The 16,529-nt window shown below is 42.9% G+C and overlaps 1 protein-coding gene across 1 annotated transcript in view; it reads left to right on the forward strand.

The window, feature by feature from the left end:
• The window catches only part of Ptpn14 (protein tyrosine phosphatase non-receptor type 14), a 144,256-nt gene that overhangs the window by 126,415 nt on the left and 1,312 nt on the right, over positions 1-16,529 (forward strand). Inside the window, exons 14-18 of the mRNA XM_048356673.1 lie at positions 3,497-3,640; positions 4,751-4,969; positions 8,672-8,800; positions 11,157-11,391; positions 13,301-13,464. Of these exons, the coding sequence (XP_048212630.1) occupies positions 3,497-3,640; positions 4,751-4,969; positions 8,672-8,800; positions 11,157-11,391; positions 13,301-13,464 (891 nt within the window). The remainder of the gene's footprint in view (positions 1-3,496; positions 3,641-4,750; positions 4,970-8,671; positions 8,801-11,156; positions 11,392-13,300; positions 13,465-16,529) is intronic.

Consider the following 16,529-nt stretch of genomic DNA (forward strand, 5'->3'; position numbering starts at 1 on the left):
AGTCTGTATGTTCTAGCAAACACATTGAACATACATACTTATATTTGAACCTGTATTAGACATGAAGACCTTTTCCTCAGAATTTAGACAAGCTAGAAGGGCAGGATTATTGTCAAAGCAGGACTGTTCGGGACTGGGGATATGGCCTAGTGGCAAGAGTGCTTGCCTTGTATACATGAGGTCCTGGGTTCAATTCCCCAGTACCACATATACAGAAAGTGGCCAGAAGTGGCGCTGTGGCTCAAGTGGCAGAGTGCTAGCCTTGAGCAAAAAAAAGAAGCCAGGGATGGTGCTCAGGCCCTGAGTCCAAGGCCCAGGACTGGCCAAAAAAAGACTGTTCAGGTAATAGGTGCACTCATGCAATTGATCTCTTACTAATATGATGATTATTGGATACTTTTTGCTACTTAAAATTTTTTCTCTGTGTCTGTTTATCCTGGAAATTTTCACTTACTTAAAAGAAAATCTCTTTATGTAACTCATCAGTCCCCCAAAACTTCTTTGCACCAGCCGATAGCCAGGTCTTTTACGAAGTCTCCAAGTGATATCATTTAAAATTTGCTTTGCTGGAGTCCATTGGACTCTATTTCTAAAATCTTCCAAACTTATCCTTCGAAGCCAGTTTGAAGAGAATAACAATAAGGTGTCAACGTTTTAAGGAAGCCAAGTTTGTGGGTTCCGAAATCGAATCTATGACAACTCTGTTACTTTAGAAAAACCCAAGGCCACTCGGCTTCACACTCTTCGCCACCAGCAGTGCATTACTAAGAGTTGGTGCTGACATAACTTTTTTCCACTTTTTACAAACCAAGAGGGAAATTCTGAAGTTTGTACCTGCACCTCTGGCAGAGAAAACCTTTGGCTGGAGATGGAGTGATGTGTAGGGGTGGTTGCTATGGGAGAGAGCTTTCTTAGCTAAGAAAAGAAGTAATTCACTGGTATAAAGAGATTTTTCCCCCCAACATTACTTGGCCCTAGACTTTTTAGGAGAAACATTTAGCATCAAGAATCTTATCAGCCTGAGCATTCAGCTAAGCTGTTTTTCCTGCCAAGTTGATACTTAATGGTGTCCACATGGTCCTGTAACCTCATTTTAGCCATATTCATCTTCTCATTACCCCATATTAAGGAAATAGCCTTTCGTCAGAATCATGGCACTGGTTCCCAGTAGAGCCTCAATACATTGTCAGAAAGGAGCAAGAGCTTTTTTGCTCTTCTTTCCCATATGATATTCCATTTCACCCTTTAACATGTAGTTCATTAACATAAATGCCACATGGTTATTTAATTTCCCACATTGATAACTCCCCCCACCTCTCCCCACACCAGTTTCAAACAGTCATACATTCAAGCCCTACTACCCTCTGCCAGTGTTCTCTAACTTCAAAGGAGGGTTAGATGTTGGGCACTGGTGATTCATGTCTATAATCCTAGCTACTCAGGAGGCTAAGATCTGAGGATCACAGTTCCAAGCAGCTCAAGCAGGAAAGTCCCTAAGATTCCTATCTCAGTTAATCTGTAAAAAGCCTGAAGTGGAGCTGTGGCTCAAGTGGTAGAGTGCTAGCTTTGAGCCAAAAAGGTAAGAGACATGGCTCGGGTCCTGATTTCAAACCCCCATACTGGCACACACACACACACACACACACACACACACACACACACACACACACACACACACAAAAGAAAGGTTAGAAATCATTCGTGAACCAGGAGGCCAGACAGGGCTATACCAATGGCTACCCAGTCATCTTTTTTCTTTTTTTTAAATAAAAATCTCACTCCTGTCTTCTTCACTGTGAGCAGCTCTGCTAGGAAGGTATAAGATGGAAGGCTGCTTGGTCATCCTAGGAGAGAATGCGGAAGGTAGAACAGGAATATGGTGAAAATTTGCCCTATGGGCAGTGCTCCCAAGCATCGTGGAGTCTCTTGCCTCTTTGATGGATGACTCAGGCCTGCTGTCTTGGAGATGCTTTTGCTTTGAGCAGTAATTGGAAGTTAGCTGCAGTGAAGGCAAAAAGCTAGGTCAGATCTTTCCATTGTTGGGCTTTTGTCTCTGGTGGGAAGCTCATAGAGTAAATGAGAGGTATGAGGGACGAGGTAACCAACAGTACAAGTAATGTATCCAATGCCTAACATATGAAACTGTAACCTCTGTACATCAGTTTGATAATAAAAATTTGAAAAAAAAATAGAGTAAATGAGAAGGGGCTAAGAGACAGTCATTGATGATCGCTGGGGCTTCAGTTTTCCCTGAGCAGGTAATGGGCCTTTCTTGAGAAAGACACATGCATTCCTTTCTGCCTGAGGTTCAGCTGCAGGCATATTGTAGTGAAGGGGTAGAAAGCAGGGTAGCTAGACTACTTTCCCAAACTTGGCAGTAACAAGCAAAGTGAAAAACCAATCAAAACATTAAGTACAACACCTTGCCCTAGGGGATGCCTGGAATTGAGAAACCAAAGCTGTAGTTTCAGTGGAAATCTGGCTCCTTTGTCTCTTGTCACCGTTCACTCTCCGCTGCGCTTGGTGGGTCAGCCTGTCACTGGAGCTGGGGTCCTATTGGTAGCATGGCTCAGGAAGGCTTCATGCTGAGTGTAGGAGAAGTGGTGGAGACAGACACTTGTAACTGTATACTGCTGTCTCCATCATCTCCAGGTAGAGTCGTCAGCCTACCCTATGGGATCTACCATCCAGACACCTCCAGGAATCAAGTTTCAAATGATAGATTAAGAAGTCAAGTCTCCAATGACTTGAAATCAGGAATTAAGTGACTCCTTCATCTATGGTAGCCAGAGGAATCTGCAAACTTGGTATCACCAAATCTTCAACTCTGCCAAACTTGTGTTCATTCCTTGTGACCTCAGATGGAGTGAGAAAAGCAATGGCTGGAAGATCATCTGACATGACCCCAGCCACCAGCCTTTAGTGTTGGTGACTTTGCTAAACTATATCAGCTCTTGTTCGGCAGGGGGCTTGACCAGAAATTAAATAGGAAATTCTCGTCTTTAACTGGAACGCCTCAGAATGGAAAGCAAGGAAGATTATCCCCTAATTTGGGTCTGGATCTCTTAAAAACCAATAACAGACCCCATGTGTGAACCCCATCCGCCATTGTAAAAGGCCTGTTGTTGTGACTGAATCGGATTATTCATGAAACTTTTATTTTCCTTCAGATTTTGTCATGCTGAAGTGTACTGCTCTTACCTCCCCTCCTTCCAACAATCGTTTGTGAAACTCGGGACGAGGTGTATTTGTTAAGATGTCTCTTATTTACCTATCTGATGGATGAATTAATTAACAATAAAACGTTGAGGTCTTGTAGGCACTGGCTTCCTCGGGCACAGTGGGAATAATGGGAGGGCTGTGTTTGAATTTGCCCTACCAGTGGTGGTTGTCTGCATTCCTTGGCTGTAGACTTACAGCGTTGGGGAGATTAAAACACATTCCAGCCTTCCTATGCTATTACAAACAATGAGAACATGCCTTCTCTTGCCTCAAGAATCTAGAGAAGCAGAAGATGGCAGGCCTGGAGGCACAGAAGCGGCCCCTGATGTTGGCAGCATTGAATGGGCTCTCGGTGGCTCGGGTCTCCAGGCGAGAAGACAGCCCTCATGCTGCCATCCGCGTTCCCATGGACGAGAGGGTGAGTGCTGGGCTTGTCAGTCGTGTGATTCATTCTCTGTGGTCTCCAGATGTCAACGGCTCCCTCCTTGCCCGGGCACGCCAGCGCTCCTGGTTGGACGAATACTTGAATTTGCGATTAGGAAGATCTGGTCTAATTGTGCTGCCATAAATCAATCCTTCCCCATATCTGATGCTCCTTCATTCTGCTCTTCTTCCTTTACCAAGTTAATGCATTGATGCTTGACTAAAAAAGCTTTATGACCTTGGTCAGGTCACTCCCTTTCTTTTGGCCTATTCCCTTTTTCTGTAGGATGAGAAAGCTAATAAGCAATTTCCAGAGGTTTCTGTGTCTGTCTTATGTGAACAACTACTATTTCCCAGGAAGTGATTGTTTTCTCCCAATATTAATAGGGTTTCAAATTTAAATTATATTTGTATGGGTATACAATACAGGTAACCTATAGTTATTAGACTAATGCATTATGAGGACTTTTAATTTTGAAAAGCAAAATCTTCCTGTGTTACAGAGGAGGTGAAAGGCGCCTTATGGTTCTTGAAATTGCTTTCAGAACATTATGAAACAGGTTATCTAAGTTTAATAGTGGATGAGTAACATTGGGATGTTAGATTTCTGTGAGCAGGTATTCGGTGGGTAGGGACCAAAGGTGACTTACACAGAGATCAGTTCATTTAAATACTGTGTTATTGTAAGTAGTAGTTTGGCGGAGAGGTGGGAAGAAAGGAGAGGAATTTAATCATCAAAGCTAGACAACTCTTAAACTCTTATTGTAGGTGAATAATATCCTCTTAAAATTTAACTCAGTAGAAAGAGCTGTGTATGAGGAGAAATGATGTTCTGATAACTAAAGTGACCAATCTACTTAACTTTAAATAGCAAAAGTGATTTTGTTTTTCAACTCTCACTAATTCCCAGTTCAATATGTAGCTTGAGTACAAAATAACCTGGTTATCAGCCAAGAGAAGCTAGCAGAATGGTTATAATAAGACCAAATTATCAATAGTTGTGCATCTTGAAATTGCTCAACACTTTAAGTCCTAAAAGTTGTTTGCTTGGAGCTCTTTACACATGAGGTGATTCAGGGAAGCTGAAGATTGACTTCTGTTGTAGTTCAGAACCTTGAAGAAGAAACTAGAAGAGGGACTGGTGTTCACGGAGTACGAGCAGATTCCAAAGAAAAAAGCAAATGGCATTTTCAGCACTGCAGCTCTGCCAGAAAATGCTGAGCGGAGCCGAATCCGAGAAGTTGTCCCATATGAAGAGAATCGAGTGGAGCTAATACCAACCAAAGAAAATAACACGGGCTACATCAACGCCTCCCATATCAAGGTGAGAAGTGGGTATGTGGGTTGGTCCATTTACTGTCTCTGGTCAAGGTTAACAATGCACAGAGAAGAAATTAATGGGCTTTAGCTGGGCCTTATGGCTTGTCCCCAGGCCCTATAGGGGCCTGCACTTTTCTTAGTCAACTGGAAGGGGATCGTTTGTCACTGCTGAGTGACAAGGAAGTCTGGCAGCCTCAGGTGAAGCCTCATATCAGCTGCTTATTACAGAAAATTGGGCTTGTTCCCACTGTGGTCCCTAACTCTCCCTAAAAACTTCTGGGAAATTGGGAATTGTCCCTAGCAGGTGATAGAGACTTCGGAAGTTATAGGCACCATTGTCGTTGACATTTTTAACTTGTTCAATAGTAACAGAAACTATTTCTTCTTTGGAACGCATTTTGGAGTTCAGAATCCTCATTTTGCATGATGTGATAGAAGAGCTGGAGTAGTTTAAATGTAAACCATCTAAGTATGGTTAATGTTAAGCATGGCAAGATTTGCCATATTTGTCTATGAATTAGTACTATTAGATCTCTGTTAATATTTCAAATACTTCTAACCTTCCTATTTTGGTATTTATAGCATAGCTAGATCCCAGTTCGAATTCAGAACTATGAATATATGTGTATACATAGTTAAATATTTCCTAAATAGCTTGCTTTTCCCTGTGGCCCTAATTTCTGAGTGCTTGTTCTGAACTTGGAATCTGGAAAGCTGATTGATATATCTATGTTAAACCAGTTGTTCTAGTATGTTTTAGGATTTTTTTTTTTTTTTTTTTTGGTCGTGGGGTTTGAACTCAGAGCCTGGGCTCTGTTCCTGAGCTCTTTTGCTCAAAGCTAGTGCTCCACACAGCCACAGCTCTACTTCTTGGGTTTTTTTTTTTTTTGTTTGTTTGTTTTTTGGCCAGTCCTGGGGCTTGGACTCAGGGCCTGAGCACTGTCCCTGGCTTCTTTTTGCTCAAGGCTAGCACTCTGCCACTTGAGCCACAGCGCCACTTCTGGCCATTTTCTGTATATGTGGTGCTGGGGAATCGAACCCAGGGCCTCATGTATATGAGGCAGGCACTCTTGCCACTAGGCCATATCCCTAGCCCCTACTTCTTGTTTTTGAGTGGTTAATTGGAGGTAAGAGTCTCACAGACTTTAACTGCCTAGGCTGGCTTTGAACTGCAATCCTCAGATCTCAGCCTCCTGAGTTGCATGAGCCACCGGCACCCAGCCTCTACGACGTTTTTAAGGAATACAAAGTTCACCTTTTGTGATCGATAGCCTTAGAAATCTGTTTCCAGCCTTGCCCAGAATTATCTCTTTTCCTCATTGGACTTTTCAACAGTAGCAGAATTACTAGGATGTTTATTTGAGTCTCTAAAATATAGTTCCTTGACTGTCTTGTGTGTCACTTCCAACCAGATTTGGTACAAAACTTGAAATGTATACCGTATATAATTTTTTGCATATCAGAAAGCCAGGAAGACTGTGAATACAAAGCCAGTTTATCTCAAAAAGAACCGTGTGTAAGGCAAAATATGAAAGAGGAATGCTCACAAACTGTATTGGTATTTTTGTTCTTATTTTCAGGAATGAGAGCTCAAACATTAAAATATAAACCTCAGGAAACACTTGAGCAAACTGATGATGGTCGTAGTTTAGATTATGAAATAATGAACAGAATAAATGTACTCAAAGATGCAAATGACACAGCTGCTTCTTGATAGCGTGTCTGTGAAAATCTTACAGAGCAATATTCTCCCGTCCCTGTCCCTGAGCCAAGTCTCCACCACTTTCCAACTGCTCTCTGGGAGCAGCTGTCACTCTCCGTACGCAGTGCCCATTGGGTATTGTTACCCGAGCTGCCCTCCCTCCTTCAGCATTCTCCAAGGCCCACATTTTATCTCGTGGACCAGGCTAGACATGAGCGCATTTAATAGACCCATAGAGCTTGCAAGAACTTGTCCTCGCGGTTTTGGAATAGAGTTGTATATTTTGTCAATGTTTTCTCCCCTGGGTTCCAAGCAGCCGTTAACACAATACAGAGATTTATTTGCTCCAGAAGTGGAATCACATCTGTGAAATTCACCCCGGTAGCACTGGTTGTTGTGTTTCTAATGCCGTTTTTAATACTCTCCTGTCAATACTTGGAGTATGCTGAAAAGCCCCAGGCAGCAACATTCTCTGGAAGTATTTATGGTTCCGATATGTTGGGTGCCAGAGACGCGAATGTTTAAAATCACAACTCCACAGACAAACCAAACTCCTAGCCAGTGAATATAGACATGTGCTCTCCCACCAGTACTTGGAAAATGGGATTTTCTTGCCAGCTTTGACCTAAACATGTCTTGTGTAATGAGACAGTAACTGACACTGTTTTTGTTTCAAGTTAGTTATCAAGTTAGTACATCGTTTCATAAAATCAATGAGGGGGAAAAGTTTCGAACAGCGATTGTGTCAATGTTCCTGGAACTTGTTAGAAGTGTGCATTGTGTGGATTTGTAAGGAGGTTGTCCTTTTGAAATCAAGGCTGGAATGGAGGCGGTGGGGGGGGAACAGAAAGAATTCCTCCAAAGCCCACTACCACACCATCATGACCCTCACTGCTCTAGGCACGGCTTCGGTTTTCTGTTTTTTGGTGGTACTAGAGCTTGAACTCAGAGCCTCAGCACTTTGCAGGCAAGTGCTCTACCAACCAAACCATATTGCCAGCCAACAACTTCTTATTTGGAACTCTGTAACACATATTTATAGTTGTCATGTTGCCCTATCACAGCATCTGAACTGCATGGGGTAATAATTTTATTGTCTCAGATTGTCTCATAACTGTAGTTCACTGGGCTGCACAAGAAGTTGATTGATAAGAGATTATGGGCTGTTGCTGTGGTGCCACAGAAACGGGGGCATCCTGCAACACAACAGGTCGGCAGGAGAAAGGTCGGCCAAGGGGATGTCTTTCCATGGAAGACTTTTGTGGTATATTTTAAGAAAATTGGATGCCACAGAGAACTATTTTTCAAACTCACAACACAGAGGTAGTGGTGAAACTAATTTAACAGTCATAATCACTTTTGTGTTTTATTTATGTTTATTTTTTTGTGTGCCAGACTTAGGACTGAACTCATGGCCTAGGCTCTGTACTAGGTCCTTTTCTTGCTCAAGGCTAGTGCTCTGCTACTTGAGCCACAGCTCCACTTCTGGCTTTTTGGTAGTTAATTGGAGATAAGAGTCACACAGATTTTCCTGCCTGGGCTGTGTTTGAACTGTAGTCTTCAGATCTCAGCCTCCTGATTAGCTAGGATTACTTTCATGAGCCAACATCACCCAGCTGTGTTTATGTTTTAATGAAATACACTGGATTAGAGGAAAGAATGTCAAATATTATAGTACATTGCACATGGCAATCACAACGAAAAGTGTGATAAATCTTACGAAATTATAGAAACAGGTATTAATATATCTAAATGTGCATCTATATGTACATACTTATATATTCTTAATCTGAACTTGCATTCTAGATAATAAAAAAGATAGATAAATCTATTTTGGTAGACTTGCATGGCCATAAGGGTTATTTTCATGTCACAAGTGATTTATGGTTTTTGATCATTGGAATTACTCTTTGGTCCTGAAAGTATGCAGCAAATGGACTGGGGATGTGTAGTTGGCTGTTGTGGTATTGTGATTCACTTGCTGATGCTTTCCTTGGCCTATAGGTGGTGGTTGGTGGGGCAGAATGGCACTACATTGCAACTCAGGGGCCCTTGCCACATACGTGCCACGACTTCTGGCAGATGGTATGGGAGCAAGGAGTGAATGTGATTGCTATGGTCACCGCAGAAGAGGTAAGAGGACTGCCCCACCCCCACCCCGCCTTACCCTGGGAGGGAGTGGTGAGAGGATGGGCCTGGTGCCAGTGCCTTTGCTGCCCTCTCCTCCTTCCTGAAGCACAGTTTCCTTGAAAATCTTTTCCTTTTGGCATGTGCCTCTTTTCTTGCTTCCTCATAGATAATTTATTGTTGTGGCACTTTCTCTTCTCATTTTCATTGGCCTCTTCCCTCTTTTGTTTGCATTGCCCTGCATAACAATGGGGAAAAAAGGCACATACAACTAAAAATGACCAAACTTGAGTTCAGCCAGCCAAACAAAGCAGCCATCTTTCCAGTAGAATTTGAGCTACAGGGACACGCATTCTCAACCTGGGGCCCAAGCAGCTCTGCGTGCCATCCTGCTTATCAGCTGGAAAGAGACCAGAAGCTTTTGTTCCTGGAAAGGGCTCTATTCTTGAGAGAGAGAGAGAGAGAAATGTATCTTTTCTTTTTCCTTTGCCAAGCCAAACAACAGTTTTCCCCTTGTGGTTGGAGAATTCTGTGAGGTGGTGTACAAACTGGCATGCTGTGGCCCCCTGATCTCGTGGGCTTGGAGCTTGCTGCCTTTGGGGGAAGAATCGTGTGTTCCCTTCTTTGTCTCAATCTCAATTTTTGGTTTTTTGGTGTTTGTTTTTTTTTAAATGCCTGAGTTTGAACTGAAAGCCTCACATTTGCTTGGCTCAATCACTTGAGTGGTGCTCTACCACTTGAGCCATGCCTCCAGCCCAGTTATTTGCTGCTTATTTTGGAGATGAGTCTCTTGGACTTTTCTTCTTGGGCTGGCCTTAAACCAGGATTCTCTGAATCTCAGTCTCCTGAATTATAGGCACGGACTACTACTTCTTTTGACTCTTTATGAAATTCCAGCTTATGGTTTTTAAGTCATTTTTACCACGTCTTTAGTATTGCAAAACCACTTCTCAAAAACTGTTTACAGGCCAGAAATGGAAGGAATTAGGTGTCTCCACAAACTATATTTCCTCAACTGACTGTTCTGTGTAGTTGCTTTCTGGAACAGTCTATGAGAAGATAGTGGTGAAGGGGATCTCAGGCTGTGTAAAGCCACTTGTGCATTCTAGACTAGCCTTTTGTTAGATTCCCAACTAAGAGTGAGATTCATTGCATATTGGATCACATCTGACCAGGAATTTGTTGAAATGACTGCAATTGGTTACCTGTGCTATCAAGGGCCTGTGGTGAATGACACAGCCACCATTTCTGTTCATGTGAACTTGCATCCTAGGAGAGACAGTAAGCAGATGAAGTAGGCACGGGTGGTAGCAAGTGCCACTGCACACAGAGCAAGGTTACAGGAAAGAAAATCATGGGGTGTAGTGGCCTTTTTAAGGGCAGCATTTCTGCTGAAACCTGAATATCATAGCAAAGCAATGATCTGTAAAACATACAAGGCTTATCTATTAAGACCCAGAGGTGATGCAGGTATCTCTGCAGAAATGTAAATTCATGATCTCAGGTAAATCTACTTTTATAGTTAAACCCAATGGACTCAGACGAGGTTATTAGTGTTCTTCTGCCCCATGACAAAGATCTGTTGCTTACTATAGGATTCCTCTGAGGCGCCACTGGGGCTTCCAGAGCCTGTGGCTGCTCTAGAGTTCTACGTGCCTTCTTGTCTGTACCCAGTCCCTGGGCTGGATTTCTTCCTTCGCCTCCAGCTCCTCCATGCTTCCCATACTGTGCCAGTGATTTCAAAACTGTACAGAGCTGAAAGCTGAAATGTAACTTACATTTTGTTAACCTTTCATACAAATAAGCTAAGGCAGAATGAAGTAAATGGTTCACAATACATAGGCTCAGAAAAGATGATACATAGGGAGAGAGGATGGTACTTTCAGCAGCAGTCTCTGTTTTATCATAGGGAACTAAAACTAGCCATAGTGACAGAAATATGAGATTGACAGTAGTTGATAGAAACAATACCATTAGCCAGAAAGGGCTGAAAGAATGAAAAGTAGGGCCTAGAATGATCAGTAGTCTGCTTCTCCCTTACTTAAAACCTTTGGATGAGCTAGGCACCAGTGGCTCATGCCTGTAATCCTTGCTACTCAGGAGGTTGAGATCTGAGAGGATCGCCATTCTGGCAAGAAACTCCACGAGACTCTTATCTCCAGTAAACTACTTTCAAAAGCCGGAATTGGCCCTGTGGCTCAAATGGTAGAGCACTTGCCTTGAGCAAAAATGAGCTCTAGGGATAGCACCTAGTCCTAGAGTTCAAGCCCAGGACTAGCAAAAAAATAACAGAAAAAAAAAATAAAAGAAGGTCAGAGTTTCCTCTGACTTATTTCCAATTCTGCTTTTGTGTATGCTGCAGGAAGGCGGACGGACCAAAAGCCATCGATACTGGCCCAAACTGGGGTCGAAGCACAGCTCAGCCACCTATGGCAAATTCAAGGTCACCACCAAGTTCCGAACAGATTCTGGCTGCTATGCAACCACAGGCTTGAAGGTCAAGCACCTTTTGTCAGGGCAGGAGAGGACCGTGTGGCATTTGCAATATACTGACTGGCCGGATCATGGCTGCCCAGAAGATGTCCAAGGATTCTTGTGTAAGTGTTTTCAGTCTGTATTTTACCAAACTGGGTTTAGCTGTCTCCACCAGTGGCTTATTAGTTACAGATGAATGGAATGAGGATGTTGTCTCTTAGGTAGCCAAAGTATTATGACATATATATATGTATGTATAAATCACATATGTATATATAAAACCTTTGGTATAAAGAAGGTAAGTCTGGGCGTCAGTGGCTCATGCCTGTAATTTTAGCTACTCAGGAGGAGGCTAGGTGAAATAAGCCAGACACAAAACCACAAATGCCGAGAATAGGCAAACCCGTAGACAAAAAGTAGAGAAATGTTCCCAGTGGCTGGGGAAGAGGAAATGTAGAATTACTATTTAATGGGCAAATTTTTTTTGTTAAGACAATAGGGAAGTCATGGAAATGGATAATAATGGTGGCTGCATAGTATTGCAAATATATTTAATGACAGTGAATTGTCCTTTTAAAAATGGATAAACTGGTAAATACTATGTTTTGTTACCTAATATGCATTTTCTTCTTCTTCAGTGTAGCTCAAGAAAAGCTGGGTCTCTTGTTTGTGGACCTTTTGTCAGATAGACTAGTCATTTGCTAGCTATCTTTTCCCCCTTGCAGAAAAGTTGCAAAGACAACCCCATTCATACTATTATTCAGCTCATGTTGGGACGTCATAGCAATTACTCTGTACATCACAGGATATCTCTCTTTTGTTTGGTTCTGTTTTATTTTCTGTTACTACTTCTAGTGCTATAATGGCTACCACTACAGTTACTACTCTACTGGTCATCATCACAAAAGTGGTAATATTAGTTTGTCTAATGGAAAGATAATTGAGATTATTTTGTAACTTGGTATGGTTGGAAAGGAAAGCCTCAGGACTTAGGCAAAAATAGATGTTTTTCATTCATGAGAATGATTCAGGATAATCATTTTCTTTTCAACAGTTGGAGGATTTCCCCCTATGGTCTTATTTGCTATTTGGATGAGGTTTTCTGACTACCAAGACCCTTTAGGGTTTGGGGCCATGGCTCAAGATAGCAAGCACGGGGCAAGGAAAGGAGGGAGGGAAGGAGGAAAGGAAGGAAAGAAGGGAATCTTTAAGCTTATTTCTCCCTTGCGTCATTCCATATCCAAATTACTAATAGTTTTTTTTTAATTTTTGACTATTTGAAGATTATATTCTTTCCTTTTTTGTGATTATGAACAAAAAGTCATTAAAGCTCATCTTGCTGAATTTTTCTTTCATGCCCTCTTGGAGTTGTGGATAGAGCCTTGGGCAGCCCTGCTGGGCTGGGCAGCTGTTGTTGGTGATGGATGGCGAGGGAGATGGGAAATGTCTACCCCACACGCATGCTGCCCCTAGAAGTTGGCTCGTCCACATAACCCCGTGGAACCTGTGCTGTAAAACAGACTCCGCAAAGCCTATTTTAGAATCTGAAACACAGTCAAGCCTGCATTGCCATTGACTCCATCAGTGAGTGAGGGGAAGGAGGAAGGCGCAATGGTACTCTCTCCTCACCAGGAATTGGCTCCAGCAGGCGGGCATTTCAAGGGTACTTAGCTGTCGTTCTCATCCCAGCCTGTTAATAGTAGGAATTGCTGTAAGTAATGTCTAGAATCATCTGCTTGAGGGACTTGGGGATTTGCAGAGGGGAAAACAGAATTTAATTTTTTTTAAGAGAACTATTTAATTTTAAAGAACCAATTCCCCCAATGGACTTAATGGACTCCCAGCTGGTCTTTTCTGGATCTAGGGCAGGACAGCCAAATACTAGCCAAATGCTTAGTGTCTTATAAGAACTGTGAATTTGTTTATTACTTAAAAAAACAAAAAGAGATTCCTCATCGGTGGTTCCCCAGCCCCACCCGTGTACAGAGCCATGGGGTGCTTTGGTGATGAGATTTGCAATTTGTCCTGCAGCCTACTTGGAAGAGATCCAGTCAGTCCGCAGACACACCAACAGCATGCTGGAAGGAAGCAAGCCCCGGCCCCCTCCCATCGTGGTCCACTGCAGTGCCGGGGTGGGGAGGACCGGCGTGGTCATTCTCTCGGAGCTGATGATCTACTGCCTGGAGCATAACGAAGTGAGTGTGAACACTCCACCGTGGGGACCGTGGGGACCGTGGGGACCGTGGGGACAGACCCGCACCATGGCTGTTCCTTCACCAGTGCCCTTGTCTGTTCTCTGGTTCATTTTCTGTCTCCTCCTGGTCAGAGATTTCCAGACCCATCGTTCTAGTTTTCTACTTTGCCGCTTTCAGCCTTCCTTGTCTTTGGCCTCTCTCCCTCCTCCCTACCCCCTTTCTGCGGCTCTGGATAGAGATGTAGAAGAAATGAAATGTAGATAAGGAAGCATTCAGAAAACCTTCCTGTAGTTGGGATTTTCTTCCAGAAGCACACAGTCTGGTTTTACAGTGCATAGTGATCCATGGTTAGTTATGTTGTTGCACATAATTTAGATGCGTCTTGCCTTGCTTGGATGTGCTCTGACCTGAGTCCCATGTGGAAATGTGCCTGACGTGGGAAATGTCAGAGTGAAGATTTTATTTATTTATTTTTACTTTTTATTGTCAAACTGATGTACAGAGAGGATACATTTTCATACATTAGGCATTGGATACATTTCTTGTACTGTTTGTTACCTCTTCCCTCATTCCCCCCTCCCCTTTCCCCCTTTCCCTCCCCCCAATGAGTTGTTCAGTTGATTTACACCAAACAGTTTTGCAAGTATCGCTTTTGTAGTCATTTGTCTTTTTACCCTGTGTCTCTCGATTTTGGTATTCCTTTTCAGTTTCTTAGTTCTAATACCAGTATACATGGTTTCCAATGTACTCAGATGAGATACAGAGATAGTGCAGGTACAACCACAGGAAGGGGATACAAGAGAGTCATCAATAATAGAAGCTACGGTTTCACATGGCATGTTGAAAGTAATTACAACAGTGATATAACAGTCGTTTCTATAACATGGAGTTCATTTCACTTAGCATCATCTTGTTCCTCTTGTCTGGTGTGAGTTATATCAGAGAAGGGTGAAAGTCTTCGCGTGTGCAGACATCACTGGCACTTGTTTCTTCTGGGCCCTCCAGCCTTGCTCCCTGCAGAGTGGCTGTTGACCCTGAGTCCATGAGGTATGGCATTCCTGCCCGCTGTCAGGTTTGAAAGTTTCCCTGCCAGACTTAAACAGTAGTCAAGGGCTCTAGAATAGTCCTTCTGATTTTTGTTGTTGTTGTGCCAGTTCTGGGGTTTAAATTCAGGGCCTGGTCACTGTCCCTGAGCTGTTTGGCTCAAGACTAGTGCTTAACAAGCCACAGCTGCACTTCCGGCTTTATTTATTTATTTATTAGTCCTTAATTGGAGATAAGAGCTCACAGACTTTCCTGCCTGGACTGCCTTGAAACCATGAAACTCAGATCTCAGCCTCTTGAGTAACTTGGATGGTAGGCAGGAGCTATTAGTGCCCAGTGTTCTGCTGCTTTTTATATGAGGCTGAAAAGATGTTGGGGATCCAGTTCTGCACATGCCCAGCACTATACCATTGTAATAGTACCCACAACTCTAGGCAATACAGTTTTGGTGTGGGGGTTTTTGCTTGTTTTTTGGAGGTAATACTGGGGCTTGAACTCAGGGTCTGCGTCCTGCCCCTTAGCTTTTTCACTCAAAGTTGGCACTCTATCATTTGAGCCACATCTCCACTTCTAGCTTTTTGATGGTTAATTGAAGATAAGCGTCTCATAGACTTTTGTGACTGGGCTGGCTTCAAACCTCAGTTTGTAGATCTCAGCCTCCTGAGTAGCTAGGATTATAGGCATGAACATTGGTGTCTGACTGCCTTAAGGGACTTTCACACACACACACCCACACCCATTGGTATTTATCTCTGCCACATAGAAGAGCTAGGCAAGGAAACTGAGCCCCAGAAACAGTCATGTGACTTATCTCTTGCTATGTGGCTCATAGGCAGTGAGTGGCACAGAGGTAAAAGTTAAGCTCTTCTACCTCCTAGTCCACAGTTATTTCCCATGTAAACTCTTTTCTCTACCAAGTGCCATTTGGTTCTGTTTAGTTTCCATATTATACTGTTTGGAAAATACAGCGAAAACCTTGTAATGGGGCGTGCGCACGTGCGTGCGTGCGTGCGTGCGTGCGTGTGTGTGTGTGTAATATATATGTATGTTTACTAAGGAGCCTCAATATAACCCCATGAAACTTGCTACCTCAAAACTTCTAGGAAAAAGGAGTCATTGCTAGGTTTAAACATGTTCAAAAAATTTCTAAAATCTTGGAAGGAAGCAAAGGTTACATTTTCAGAAACTTTCATTCTGTGTATAAGAATTCTGTTCTGCTAAAACAAAACAAAAACTATGAAACTTGTCAATAAACAAAATGTTCATGGTGGGATCTATTGCAGTCAGTCACCTGATAAAAAATTCATCATCTCCTCTGGATTTTCACTGCTTTGTTTCACATAGGATTTGATTGATTGTTTTCCTATATCCTGTTACTATGAGAAGTATATAGTATATTGAACACCTCGCCACCTAAGTTCCAGTCTACCTAGTGCTAAGAGATAGAGTAAAATGATCTAGAATTTGTGTGCAACCCCCCCTGAGGATCTGAACTCCTGGGGTGAAGGAGACCCTCGTTGTTATCTTCTCACTTCAGAATCTTTTCTTCGCTGTCCCCATGTTTGGCCCTTTCTCTCTTCTTTCAACCTCATGGAAGCTAGTTTGTCCATCTTGTCTGACATGAAAGATTGTTCTGGTCTGAGCAGTGTGGCGATCTATCAAGGGCTGACACGAGAGCTCATTGCTCACCAGATGGTTTTGGTCCAAAGGGACACAAATGACATATATCAAAGCCAGCGTGGCGTGCAGTGAGGGACGAAGCCAGCAGAGCATTCTGTGGACTTGGTAAAGGCCCAGGCTAAATTCCCTACGGTGTGTCCAAACATAGCACTCTTCCTCAATGCCCAACTGCATGCCAGAACATTCTTTTGTTGGTACATAGTCAGTCCCAAAAGAACTGTTCCCATTGATATTCAAAGATAGCAAGATGACTCATATTTTTTACTTCCTTTCCTACAGCATAAATATAGCCAGCCTTATCTGCCCCATTTCCCATAATTGCTATTGGTAGATGGTCAGGG

This window comes from Perognathus longimembris, chromosome 11, assembly GCF_023159225.1.
Source record: "Perognathus longimembris pacificus isolate PPM17 chromosome 11, ASM2315922v1, whole genome shotgun sequence".
NCBI lineage: Eukaryota > Metazoa > Chordata > Mammalia > Rodentia > Heteromyidae > Perognathus > Perognathus longimembris.